General features: G+C 36.4%; 1 protein-coding gene and 1 pseudogene across 11 annotated transcripts in view; one reads left to right on the top strand and one right to left on the bottom strand.

Moving 5' to 3' along the window:
- Nucleotides 1-968: 968 nt before the first annotated feature.
- Emsy (EMSY transcriptional repressor, BRCA2 interacting) overlaps nucleotides 969-14,645 on the bottom strand; it is an 89,064-nt gene continuing 75,387 nt past the window's right edge. For 9 of the 11 annotated variants that reach the window (XM_005323219.5, XM_021725108.3, XM_021725113.3 and 6 more), the window contains 2 exons: nucleotides 13,456-13,956; nucleotides 969-9,234 (listed from right to left, as the gene is read on the bottom strand). In XM_005323219.5, the coding sequence (XP_005323276.1) occupies nucleotides 9,040-9,234; nucleotides 13,456-13,956 (696 nt within the window). In that variant the 3' untranslated portion in view covers nucleotides 969-9,039. The remainder of the gene's footprint in view (nucleotides 9,235-13,455; nucleotides 13,957-14,645) is intronic. The other 2 variants (XM_078046696.1, XM_078046697.1) reach the window with 1 other exon arrangement.
- Nucleotides 1,088-1,452, top strand: LOC101961988 (small ribosomal subunit protein uS10 pseudogene; annotated as a pseudogene).

The raw sequence follows: 14,645 nt of genomic DNA, 5'->3' as shown, positions 1-14,645 counted from the left end.
AATGAGGGATTGAAAAGGTGCAAGACGATTAAAAAGGCATAAGCAAATACAAAATTGTAGAAGGAAGTCTTTCCAATCGGTAATACCTTAAATGTAAATCAATTAAAATCTCCAATCCAAAAGCAGAAATAATAGAATGGATTTTAAAATCGTGATCCAATATGCTATCCACGAAATACTTACTTTAGACCCAAAGATACAAATATACTGTAAGTGAAAGGATAAAAAAAAGTATTTCATACAAATTTTAACCAAAAATGAGTTGGGGTGGCTATCAGACAAATAGATCTCAAGTCAAAACGGTTTCAAGAGACAAAGGACAATGTATACTGTTAAATGGGTTGATCCATCAAGAAGATATAACAATTATAAGTGGATATGTACCAAACTACAGAATACCAAAATATGAGACAAATATTAATAGAATCAAAGGGAGAAAAAATTCCATGATAATGGAAACTTTTGGAAATTTCAGTAACTGCTTTCAATAATATATAGAATGCCTAGGTAAAAGATCAATAAGGAAATAAAAGATTTCAACAACACTATAAACCAACTAGATGTAAAAAAAATACATATAGAACACCCCACCTTCCATTACCAGTACACATCCTCACATGTGCATGCACATACCTGTATCATTAGCAAATAGGCCATATGTTAGGCCACAAAACAAGTCTCAATAAGTCTGAAAAGACTGAAATCACACAAAGTATCTTCTCTGACCACAACTGAATGGAAACAGAAATAACAGAAAGAAAACTGGAAAATTCACAAATGTGGATATTACACAACCTATGGGTCAAAGAAGAAATCATAAAGGAAATTAGAAAACACTTTGAGATAATGAAAAATGCACAACACACCAAAAGTTACAGGATGCAGTAAAAGATGCTTAAGAGTAAAGAAAAAAAAAAAAAAGGAAGTAGGGACATTATCACCGATTTTATAGAAGTAAAAAGAATTGCTTTTAGCGAGCGACGCGGTTGTTGGTGCGGAGGAGCAGTCCTCTGCCTGCTTCTGCTCCTGACTCACTGCTGTTCACTCTTGCCGAGGAACAAGTTGGTCAGGAAGCTGCGCCGCAGCCATGGCATTTAAAGACACCAGAAAGACACCCGTGGAACCAGAGGTGGCGAATCATCGAATCAGAATTACCCTTACCAGCTGCAACGTGAAGTCGCTGGAGAAAGTGTGTGCTGACTTGATCAGAGGTGCAAAGGAAAAGAATCTCAAAGTGAAAGGACCTGTTCGCATGCCTACGAAGACTTTGAGGATCACTACAAGAAAAACACTTTGTGGTGAAGGTTCCAAGACATGGGATCATTTCCAGATGAGAATACACAAGCGACTCATTGACTTTCACAGACAGCCCTTCTGAGATTGTTAAACAGATTACTTCCACCAGTATTGAACCAGGAGTGGAAGTTGAAGTCACCATTGCAGATGCCTAAGTCAACTGTTTTAATAAATTGATTTTCAGTTGTTAAAAAAAAAAGAATTATAAGAATACTATGAGCCAGACACAGTGGCACACGCCTATAATCCTAGTGGCTCTGGAGGCTGAGGCAGGAGGACTGCAAGTTGAAAGCCAACCTCAGCAACTTTGTGAGGCCCTAAGCAACTTAATGAGAGCCTGTCTCAAAAAAAAAAAAAAAAGATACCATGAACAAATCAACAAATTTGATTGATATAAAAAGTAAAGAGCCAAGGGCTGGAGTGGTGGCTCAGTGATAGAGTGCTCGCCTAGCACGCATGAGGCACTGGGTTCAATCCTCGGCACCACATAAAAACAAACTAATGTATCCACCTAAAACTAAAAAGATACACAAATAAATATTTTTTAAAAAAGAGCCAGGTGCAGTGGTATACCTCTGCAATCTCAATGACTCAAGAGGCTAAACCAGGAGGATCCCAAGTTTAAGGGCAGCCTGGGCAACTTAGCAAGGTGGGGATGCAGCTCAATGACAGAGCACAATGTGTTCAATCCCTAGCCCTCCCACAAAAGAATTGTCCAAGACTAGAAAGAAACACTGGCAAACTCTACCAAATACTTAAAGAATTGACCCTAATCCTTCTCAAACTGCTCCCCAAAAGAATAGAAGGAACATTTTCTACTTCATTCTACGTGGCTCATATTACCCTGACCCAAACCAGATAAAGGCACCACATAAAGACACCACATGGAAAGAAAGTTACAAATGAATATCCCTTATAAATATAGATGAAAAAATCCTCACAAAATAATAGCAAATTAAATTCAACAACAAATAAAATCCAACACCCTTTCATGATGAAAACACTCAGAAAACGAGGAACCCTATGTATATTGTGTGCACATATGAATATATAACATGAAACCCCATCATTATGTACAACTATAATGTACCCATTTTAAAAATGGGGGGAAACTAGGAACCAGCTCTCCCCCTCCCCTAATGTCCTACTCTTCATTCTCCATTCACTCTAGTTCTCTCTCTTTATTCTCCTTACCCTTGTACATGTGCCAGGTGTGTAACTCCGGCCTTTGCATTTGCTGTTCCTGCACCTGAACACTCCTCCTGCAGACACCTGCAGAGCTAGCAGCGTAGCTCTGTAGGTGTCTTCCAAATTTTTTCAAACCCCTTTCTCAGTGAGACCTTCCTTGTCTGACCTATCTAAACTTTCACATAGACCTTAGAATTTTATGTTCTCCTCCCTTATCTTTTTTTTCTTGCTATTGCTAAGATTGTATGCATTTTTAATTTATTGCCTGTTTAGAATGTAACATAGGGCAGTGTTTTGGTTTTTTTTTTTGCTATTGTTTGCTACTATATCCCTAGGAACTGGAACAGTGCCTATGATAAAGCTCTTAATAAATACATTCAATGAATTATCAATTCATCTATATGTAGGTGGAAGTTGAAAGCCCCAGGAAGACTGCAGAGCGAGGATGTGGGTTGAGCACAAACCCTGATGAACACCAGCTCCGATGCAGGAAAACAGGCGATCCTGTGCAGAACTAAATAGGAATGCAATTAGCTGAATAACAGTGAATCTTATCAAGATTAATGATCTCACTAACAGTAACAAATGAACACTGGCCTAAGAAAAAAACTGAGAAAGCTCAGGGCCTATCACTTAATGCTGAAAGAATGTTTTAGAAAGACTCTCTAGAATATTGTATTTCAAGGACTTCGAGAGGTATGTTGTGGGGGATTCCAAGGAATCCTCATATTGTATTACAGTGCACACCTAGAATTTCTATCAGGTATCATAAGTACTGGGTAACTTCAAAACATATTTTTTTAATGTGAATCCTTGCCTATATGGAATCCTTGTATACTGCAAGTCATTCACAGAAAGTAACCTGGGTAAGTACTATTAATCATGTGTTGTTCCTCCCCCAAATGCTAGAGAACTCAGCAGTGGGGAGGGATGGTTCCTCACTGAAGAGATCTGGGCAGCCTTGTTGAAGGAAGGGGAATTCATCAAGCTGAACTTTGAGGGATGAATGAGACTCTCAAGTGCAGGGCATAAAGTGTGTGTGGGTTAGGGAGGTGTGCAGTGGGCAGAGGCAGTGCAATGGATATGAATCTAGAATGCAAGTTCAGGCTTTGGCTCAGAGCCTTAAATGCCAGAATCATACTGTCTTGGGAAACTTTAGAAGATGTTCCAAAAAATGACAAGGAAATGAGACTGACATAAAAAAGACATGCCATTTTTTTCCTCTAACAAAACAACATGAGTTCGTTCTGCCAGTTCCAATGGCTTAAAGTTTTCTAAGAAATTGCCATTGTTCTTAAAATAAAGGCACGCTTTCCTGAGCAAAGTTGTGCACACCTATGACTCCAGTGACTTGGGAGAGTGAGGCAGGAGGATCACAAGTTCAAAGCCAACCTGGGTAACTTCTGAAACCATGTCTCAAAATAAAAAAATAAAATTAAAAGGGATAAAGATGTGGCTTAGTGACACAGAATCCTTGGATTCAATTCCCAGTACTGCAAAAACAAACAAAACAACAAAAGAAATAATAACACACCTTTATCATAACCTGCAAAACTGTTTGGCTTCTGCCTTCTGCCATTCCCTTGCTCCTTGTGCTGCAGCCACACAAGCCTACTTGAGATTTTCTCCCACCAGAATTTTGAGTCTGCTGTCCCTACTACATGGACAATTGTCCTCCCTCCTCTTTGCCTAGTTAAATTTTAATTCTCCCCCTTCCTTCAGGTCACAGTTCACACACTCCTTCGTGAGAGACACTCTCCTCAACCTCCCCATTCAAATGTTATCATGGTACAAAGTATTTCTCTATCATGGCTTACCATGTAATACATTGTCCTTGTTTGAATAATATGCCTGTTTAGTAGGCTTGAAACCCCTGGTCAACTGCATGCCCAATGTCTGCACACAGAAAGTGTCCAGCGACTATTTGTTGCAAGGAGGAGAAAGTCAGGACACTGGGCAGAACTATGTGCAGGGAAGACTACTTACCATTTATTTTAAGGAATCAAATAATGTAATGCTGCTCTATCCCTTGCTGTCTTAAGCTTTATAGAGTTTGTTCTAAAAGTTCACAGATTGTCAGCTTGTCTGGTTTAAAAAAAAAAAAAAGTACTTTCAGTTAGTGTATTTATGAGCAGGGAAGAGGGAAGAAGGCAGAGTGGGCCTTCTTACAAGTATAAATCTGACCCTATTCTTGTTTCAATTCTTCTTTTTCAATATATAGGTTGACACAGCTCAAAGTCTTGCAAGCCTTCAAGCTGAGGCAGCAGTCTGTTTTTTCGCTATCTTTTCTGGGAAGTCTTGCTTATATGGTGCTCTTTCACTTTACTTCCTCTTATATGGGATTTGTGACACATAATTGAACTAAGAAACAAACACACCTGAACTGAGCACCTGTGTAAAGACCCTTATGGCCAACAAGACATGCTTGAGAGTCCCACACCAAGTTCCTCTATGCTTCAACAACCAGTCTCCTTTGGTGGCACAAATGTGGCTTTCTAGAGACAGCACTAATTCAGTGGTTCAGCATGATGCCATCTGCATTTAACCTATGAGTTCTGGTACAGTCTTCAACTTCTTTGAGTCCTTGTTTTCTGTTTATAAAATGGGAGTGGTATAACAAATGGACTCAAAAAAAAAAAAAAAAAAGAAAGAAAAAAGAAAAGAAAACCACCAACAACAAACTGAGTACCACACCCAACAATTTTACAAGAACAATTCACCTAGTCTTCACAATTCTCTCATGAGGTCAGAAATACTTTGGGTTATACAGAAACTAATGTGGAGAGGGAATGTGACTTGCTCAAGTTTACATGAGCAATAATTAGAGGAGCCTGGGACTCAAATCCAGATCACCTAACCACTATTTCCTTTGTGCTATCTCCTACCCAAGGCAGGTGACTGTGAGAACCTTACAGAAAGAAATGCAAAACAAACAAGTTTTCAGCTATAAAACTATACTAATTAAGGGGCTGGGGTTGTGGCTCAGCGGTAGAGCCTCGCCTCATATGTGCAAGGCCCTGGGTTTAATCCTCAGCACTGCATAAAAATAAATAATAAAATAAAGTTACTGTGTCCAACTACAAAAAAATAAATATTAAAAAAACTATACTAATTAAGAATGTTAAGCAATTTGGTACATTATAGAGGAAGAACTATAATTAACCTAATATTTTAAGGTGAAAACTTACCAGAGACAGATTTTCTCTTTAGAAGCATTTCTTATACTTCAAAAGTCCTCAATTTAAGTAGGAAAAAAAATAATTTGACTGAAAAAATGGGCACAGGGCCTGAATAGGTATTTCACCAAAGACATACCAATGGCTAAGATGTACCTGAAAAAATGCTCATCGAGTCAAAGAGATGTAAATTAGAACCACAATCAGGTACCCACTCTACCTACTATGATGGCTAAATAAAAGACAGACAGTAGCAAGGGTCAGCAAGGATGTGGAGAAACTGGAGCTGTATATAGTGCTGGTGGGAATGAAAAACTGGCATTCTCTGTGGAAAACAGTCTGGCAGTTCCTCAAAAGGTTAAAACAGTTACTGCATGACCCAACAACCCCATTCTTAGGTATAAACCCACGAGAACAGAAAACATCAGTAAAATTTATACACAAGTGTTCACAGCAATATCACTCATAAGCAGCTCCAAAGTGGAAACAATGTCCATCAACTGATGGATTTTTAAAAGTGACATATCCACATGATGGAATAGTCATAAAAAGCCACTGATATGTGCTATATAATATGAATGAGTTTTGATAATATTGTGCTAAGAAGTTAGTTATGAAAGACCATCTACTGTATGATTATATTTATGATACAATAAGAGGCAAATCCACAGGCAGAAAGTAAAGTAGCTACCACTACGGGATGGAGTTGGATGTTCAGTGGAATAGTGTTTCTTTGGGTGTTGATGAAAATATTCTAAAACTTGATTATGGCAATAGATAATTAGTACTCTGGAAATGTACTAAAACCCACTTAACTGTACAATTTATATGGCATATGAATATCCCAATAAAGCTATTTTTTTCTATAAGTTGTTTCTAAATTCACCAAAAGCTCTATCTGAAGTATTAGGCACTTATTAAAGTTTACTTTAAACTATATAGTTTTATTTTAAACACCATGATTCTTTCTTATCACTGCTTAACAGTTCTTAGAATTCTAATAACTGGGTAGAATTGCATCATAATCTCTGAATATCCTTCAAAGAGATAATATAAAATTACTTTGAACTTATGAGAATAAACATGAAATACTAATAGATACAATGCTAAGACTTTCAGTAAAAGAATGTCTGAAAATCCATATATGGTGTCACCATTAATAATTCAAGAAACCTCAGCCTCATTTTGGTTTTCTCCTTCCTTCATTCCTCACATCTATTTCATCAGCTGGAAGCCGTGCCCACGAACTTCTGTAAGGGTAGGATTTTATGTTTGTTCACTATGGTATCCCAGCTTAGAACAATATCTGGCACACAGAAGAGCCCTAATTAATATTTGTTAATAAGTTAAGTTTGTGGTCTACTTGGCATTGGCACCTTTGAAAGAAAAAAATATCTTAAATCTCTTACTTGATTTTGTACATAGACTATACCAGTTTCATTTGCCATTTCAGTTGCTGAAACATATTAAGGCTAAATTCTCAAAGGGATACAGGTATGCTATGCTGTTCGAATATGCAGAATAACTTTATTCAAGTTCGCTCTTGTTATCTGACCCATGAATATTTAGAAGATTTTATTTTATAAAAACTTACATCTGTAAGTAATGGACTGACCACAAGAGAGGGCTTAACCTGGAATACATGGACACATTTAGGGACCCAAGAGTCCCTAAAATTGTATGTGAAATCTAACATGTATATTGGCATGTGTATCTTTTTGGTGAAAGAGTTCATAGTTTAATCAGATTTTCAAAGAAGTCTATAACCCAGGAGAAGTTAAAAAAATTACTCAACTAGAAACAGTCACAAAGTTTTTCAAACATGAATTTTTACAATGAAATGATATCCAACAGCTCCATCTATGGGTAAGTCATTATCATCTAGTAGAAATATTGACAACCACCATAGACCAGTGCATCTATTTCTGAAAGTTTGTGTTGAAACCTTCTGTGTCATTCTACGGGGAATTTATTAACCACAGTATCACAGCTTTTTTTTTCTTTCCCGATGTAGACGCAAAAATTAGGAGACTGTTGATGAATTCTACTTACAGTACTTCAGCACCAAAAAATTGGGCAGTTATGCTGATCTATGTATGTACAGTTCAACATTTGTCAGTCTTAAAATGCTTATTTATAATGAAATCTATATAAAACCGTTAAAAATTTTTCTATTTACATTTTTTAAAAAATGAAAAGTATAGTTTCCTTTGCCACAACTTGTCCAAATTGATTCTTACCCTCCACCCCCTTACCCCTCACTCTACTTGTGACAGTGATCACAAGACTTTGCTTAAACAAACTGTGTCTTAAAAAGGTAGAATGCTTAAAATCATTACATTGAGAACTACAGATTAACTTTTTATACATTTCAAAGAGGTTTAAACAAAAGTATGTAAAAATTATTTTCAAAGTCTCAGTCTAACATGAATGTGCAATTTCAACATTAAGAGAGCATCATATGATTGAATAATTTGTTTTCCTTAACATAAATGAACATTTCCTTTGGGCCAGAAAATGTTTCTTTTCCTCTGTTTCACAATGAAACATTTTCTAATAAGTTTTTTTACAGCAGGGAGCCAGCTGAGGGATAATGGGAGGTGGAAAGGGTATGCAATTCTGGTTTACAAGAAATGTGTCAGAAGGAATATGGTCTGCTTTGAAATGTTTACATTTAAATAAATAGAAGGCAAGTGTGCCACCTAGAGCACAAAAGAACAACACAATAAATTAGCATACATCAGATGAGAATGTACAAGCCATCCAAAAAGCACTTCTCACTGGTTAGGGATCTGGTTTCTACCATCCAACAAGGAATCTTTAATGCCAGTACTTTCCTAGAAATTTATAAACTAATTATGAACTGAGCAAATGTAAAACTTCAACCAATTCAACACTTCCAGGGATTTTCAAAAGCATACAAGATTTTTAAAAAAATTGTTCCTGACACATCATTTCAAAATACAAACTATTCATGTTCTCTTTTTTTGATGGTATTTTTTTTATGACATTTTGCTCAGTGGAAACCAGTTGAGAAACATTCACAGGAAAGGTCTCTTTCCACTGTAAGACAAAACTTTTCCATTGGCCATGGTCCAACAGAAAAAGAGTATCAAGTCTGAAGTCTCTGTAGATGTGCATCTTTTTCTTTTCTTTCTTTTTTTTTCTATTTTTATTTTTTTTTAAAAAAGTACATTCCCCTGTGAGCTTTATCTTGTTAAAATGCTGCTCCTGCAGCAATATCTTGTTGAAACACTGCTGTTTCAGGGTCCACAGCCTATGTATGGGCAAAGTGCTTTTTTTTAGACATCAAAATACAAGTTTCCCTGGACACTTGGTAACCAAGCAGGTTTTAAAGTGCACTCCTGTGTCCAAAACACTAGGACCGTTCGGCAGAACTCTGAGAGGGGCTGGGCTCGGTTCCATCCTCCGTGCTACTGTCTATGTCCTGCTCCATTGCTGTCTCATCATCATCCAGCTGCTGACTGGTGAAGTTGTTTAGCTCCAGAAGCCCACTGGGCTCCACAACCACATTGGAGCTGGAGTGGCAAGGAATAGCATACTGGGGAATGGCCTGGAAGAGAAGAGGCAGGAGAGAATCTTTATGGTAAGAAAAAGTGACAAGGATTTCCCCAACGACATGAAGGAAACAAAGAAAGAAAGAAAAAAAAAAAACAAAAAACAACTGACATCTTGGACATCTACATGCAAGGCACTGTGCTAGGTGCTTCCACATGATTTTTTACTACATCCCCATAACAACTTTATAAGGAAATTACTATTCCCAATTTACAAATGAGGAAACTGGAGACGGCAAGGACTTAATCAGTCACACAGCTGTCAGGGTTAATGCAAGGATTGAAATCCAAGTTTTGTGCAACTCAAAGTAATCTTTCCTCTCTTTTATGGCACTTCTTCTAACAAAGGAAGTTAAAGTATACTGACAAACTCAGGAAACATATTTTAAAGGATATTTTCATTTGATCATTAAGTCAAATCTTAGTCCTTATTATCTGGAAGATAAATAATTTGCTAACTTCACAATATATTTCAAGCCTCTCTGGCAGTTCAAGGGGAAGTAATTTGTTTGGGATAATCTTTACTGAAAATGAGAGTAGTGAAAGCATTCAAGTGCAAGAGAACCCAAAACTTGCCTTTTAAACAATAAAAACACCAGTAGATAGAACACCCTGGCTATAGGTCTGTGGGTAAGTACATATAAACACATTGCCTTGTGTCACATTATTCTTTTTCCTCACCTTTATCAGATCACTTTAAAAGGATTATCAGTTCATAAACTATATCTGCTAAAAACTCTGTAATCATTACCTTTTGTATTTACCATGCAATTAAAACTCCTCACCATGGCTCCAGCCTCTGGCCAAATTCATTTTTGTACTAGCTTTTCCCCAGTTTGGAATCCTTTTCATCAAAAACTCCAGGAGGTTAGCTACTCTGTCATCTGCATCTTAGCTCAAAGGCATAGAGAAAGGCCTCCCTTGCATGACCACTAAACCAAAAGTAATGGGCTGACCCACCCCCCTTACTTTCTGTTACATTTTGTTCACTGCATTTATCACTTGCTGAATTGATCCTGATCCTTGAAAGGTAACTCTGAAAGCATGGATGGCACACAGACTTGGCTATCTTATTAACTGTTAAATACCCTGATCTTTGAACAGAGGCTGGCACATATTAGATGCTCAACAAACATTTGACAAATTAATAACATTATTAACATTAAAAACCCAGAGCAAAGTTGAATATCACCACTTTACAAATTATCGAATCAAAATAACTTTTTATTTGGGGAGAGGTAAATTTAATTTTAACACTATCAAGAAAATAATCTAAGATACCTAGGCATTAGTTCCCATTCCATATAGTTAATCACTATTAAAAAGGTATTAGATAGGGTCAGGTGTGGATTTTAGTTCAGCTCTGGCTGACTTGCTGTGTGACTCTGAGTAAGTCAGTCCACCTCCCTGAGCCTTAAGTTTGTATAAAGTATAATGGTTGGAAGATATATTCTCTAAAGATCCTTATAATTCTGAGAGTCTATGAATTCCATATATATAGATTCATTTGCAAAAGATAATATATCCCTCGTTTACTGCTTTATTCTCAGCACTTAGCACAGGGCTTAGAAACACAGTAGTTAAAAAATACATGCGGAATGAACCAATGAATGAACTCAAGATTGTCTACAAAGAACAATGCTTTTCCTTCAAACATGTAATATCAAAGATGCTGACTTTTGGGGATTGGAGTTGTAACTCAGTGGTTGAACACTTGCCTAGTATGTGTGAGGCACTGGGTTCGATTCTCAGTACTACATATAAATAAATAAAATAAAAGGTCCATTGAAAACTAAAAAATATTTTTTAAAAAAGATGCTGGGGGTTTTTTTTGAAATATTTTTAGTTGTTGATGTACCTTTATTTTTTATTTTTTTATTTATATGTGGTGCTGAGGATTGAACTCAGTGCCTCACACATGCCAGGCAAGTGCTCTGCCACTGAGCCACAACCCCAGCCCCAAAGACGCTAATTTTTAAAAGAGCATTCTTCAAGGAATCAAAGCACTTCAGTATTTCTTCTTTCATTCCCATAGATATTACTGAATCAGTAAAAATCAATTCTTCAGGCTGAAGCTAAGCATAACTAATCAGATATGAAATGTGTTAACGATGTATTAATGATGAAAATAATAAGAGAAGCTAACTTTATTGTGCATTGCTCTGTAGCAAATATTTTTTTTAAAGAGAGAGAGAATATTTTTTAATATATTTATTTTTTAATTTTTGGTGGACACAATATCTTTATTTTATTTTTTATGTGGTGCTGAGCATCGAACCCAGCGCCGCGCGCATGCCAGGCAAGCGCGTTACCGCTTGAGCCACATCCCCAGCCCTGTAGCAAATATTTGATATTTAATATAGTGCTTTATATACTCCCCTCCCCATTTAGTCCTCAAAACAACCCCTGTGAGGTAGGCCTTAACTGTCTCCATTATATAAGTAAAGAAACTGAGATACAGAAGTTAATTCAGCTGCCCAAAGTCACAGTGCTATTATGTAATGAGTACAGGTGGGAATCAAATCTGGGGAACCTTGGCTTCAAAAGTGTGGTTCTTAATCACTGTGTTGTTGCCTCCTGTCTTCTGACACAGAACACCTGGCACAAGGGATATGCTATAAGTTAGAGTTCTTTAGAGAACCTACTCATTAGCTATCATCCTTGATGTGAAAAAATAATATATTTTCACTCCTTTTCATCAAGTGAGAAAAATAATTTCCAAATAAGCTATCTAAAATGAAATTTCAATATAGTGAGTATATCAATCTAACCCCCCCATTAGCCACATTAAATTCTCATAAAATTAATAATAGTTACCATTTATTGGATAATAGGTATGAGTAAGGCACTGTGCTAGATGTTGAATTTTGTGTGAACTTCACATCAATTCTATAAAGTAGGCATTACTTATTCCTATTACTAATAAGGAAAACAAGGTAGAGTGAGGTTAAGTAGCACTGCCCAAAGTAGTGAAAGGCAAAGGCAAAATACCATCCTTTTTCCATCATATACCCATCCTCTTCAGAAAAACATTTTTAAAAAAATCACAATGAAACCTTTTGCCAATAATTAATTAATTCACTGAATTTTTTTATATAGAAACAAATGTTTTGAATATTAAATGGCTATTTCTACTCACCTTAATTATTATTAAGCCCCCATAGTTAATTATGTCTCAATTGGTTTAACAGTGGTCGATTTGTATTATCTCACAGCTTGGCATCATGGCAAGGGGAACGTTTATTACAATTTCCAAGTTACACAACAGTGAATTTATGGTAAATCCTAAACTAGCAACATGTCAATAAATCTAAATTCTCAATTAACTAAAATATGCTGCCCTGATAACTTTCACGCTATATAGCAGCTTAGCAAAAAAATGACAAAAGTCAAGAAGATAACCTAATTCCTTGCAAAGTGAGAGGGAATAAAAACACACTTCTAAGGGCTAGCTAGTCTTGACTCAGTAATTCTTCAGACTTGATCTTTTATGCAGGATGACAGATACATGGCTTTTAGAATGAAGAAAATGTGAAGCACAGGAAGATATACTGTCAACAAATAATTCCATTATGTTAACTTACCAATGCATGACAATAACCATAACAAGGTTATTAAAATAAAAATGATTGAAATTAAGAAAGTTTACAGTTAATCTCAAATTAAATATAAAAGTAATTAGAAACATCTCTGTATAATATGTTTCTCCAGATATTCCAGTTTATTGGGTTTTGTTTGTCCTAAGAAGCATAAATTAGATCAAGAACAAGAACTGTTTTTTCAAGGAAAAACAATCTCTGAAATTAACTTGAAGAGAAGTATCATCTAGTTAAATTCCAAGATTTTTTGAGCAAATATTGGGATCCCAAAGTGTGAATCCAGGAAACTACTGATCTTTTGGGTTGATTTGCTGAGTTAACACATTGGCAAGGATGGCCATAAAATCAAGCTGAAACATGGGCTTGGGGCCCTTTGCTACCTTTACACTATCTTTTGTAACAATATCCACCAATTTTCTATAATTCTCTTCCAGAAAATAAATACAAATTTGTAATTTATAATAAGTAGTCAATGAAATTTTTCAAATACCACCTTGAAGATAATCTCTGGGTATTCTTGCCATCTGGGCTTGACTCTTTTCTGTGATATCCCCAAAATGCACCAAACCCACAACCTCCCATCTGCCCAAGAGTTCTCATTTTCCTTCCAATTCTTACCTGGATGATAATTTCTGCTGGGCTCTCTTCAGCTTTCTTTTGGCCTACATTCTGAATACGCATGAATTGGCCTGTCGCAGGCACTCCTGGTGCATCGATTTTTCTGGCCGTTAGGGGAGGGCCAACAGCAGATGGACTTGAACAGGACTCTCTACATTTCTGTTGCTGGGGAGTGGAATTCGCCATCCCTGCCACCACCATGTGGGTGGAGGGTAATGATCCTGCTTCACCCGTGAGCATACTAGTGGCAAGAGCCTTCTTTGGGGGATCCACTACCATATGCTCTACATTTGTATCAATCTGAGCTTCCATCAAAGACATTTTCAATATGTCTGACACTGCTGTCTTCTCAGAGGCCTGAATGGGAGATATGCTTGTAACTGGTGATGTCAGCTTAGGCACAGAACTGCCACCAGTTATCTTTGTAACTGTGGGAGGCTGGCGCCCCTCAAAAGTTATCTTTGTAACAGAGGATCCTTGAGTTATAATTGGCTGCTCCACCTGAAAATAAATTGGGGTTGTGTGTGTTACAGCTACATCTCTTTGAGAAAAACTAATCAAACACCCCAGACAATATGGCAAAAGAAACATTCGTGCGGTATACTAGGAAGACATTCTGAAGCTCAGTGTTTTAGTAAGAGGGCTGGATGGGAAGGATCTGGTTACTTTTAAGGAACCTAGGGAAAGAGGAGGGGTTGAAAGAATTTTTGTTCAGCCAGCCAAAGTTTACAGTAGTAAAGGAAAAAAAAGTAACAGCAGCCTAGTTTTCCTTTGGGATTTACATCCCTAAACAGTACACATTCAACCTGGCTCAAATTAATTCATATAGTCTTCAGCTTTTTAAAATTAAAAAAAAAAAGTGAAGTTGTTTTTTTTCCAATCTTTTGCTTCAAAAAACATTTATACAAACATATTCTATATATATATATATATATATATATATATATATATATATATATATATGTATATATATATATATATACACACACTTATAATACACACACACACACACATCATTCCAGGGTCACTGATTTTTTTTCTAATAAAATTTTTCTTTTGATTATCCACAAATAATTCCTCTGCAATCTACAATATAAATCTAGATGATAAATTTATTAACTAGATGGATGATGTAAACTACAAAGGAAGATATTCTGTTTAAGGTAAAGTTCCTTAAAAGACTTCAATTT

Source organism: Ictidomys tridecemlineatus, chromosome 4 (assembly GCF_052094955.1).
Source record: "Ictidomys tridecemlineatus isolate mIctTri1 chromosome 4, mIctTri1.hap1, whole genome shotgun sequence".
NCBI classification, from domain to species: Eukaryota; Metazoa; Chordata; class Mammalia; order Rodentia; family Sciuridae; genus Ictidomys; species Ictidomys tridecemlineatus.
This window is presented reverse-complemented; position numbering and strand designations above follow the sequence as displayed.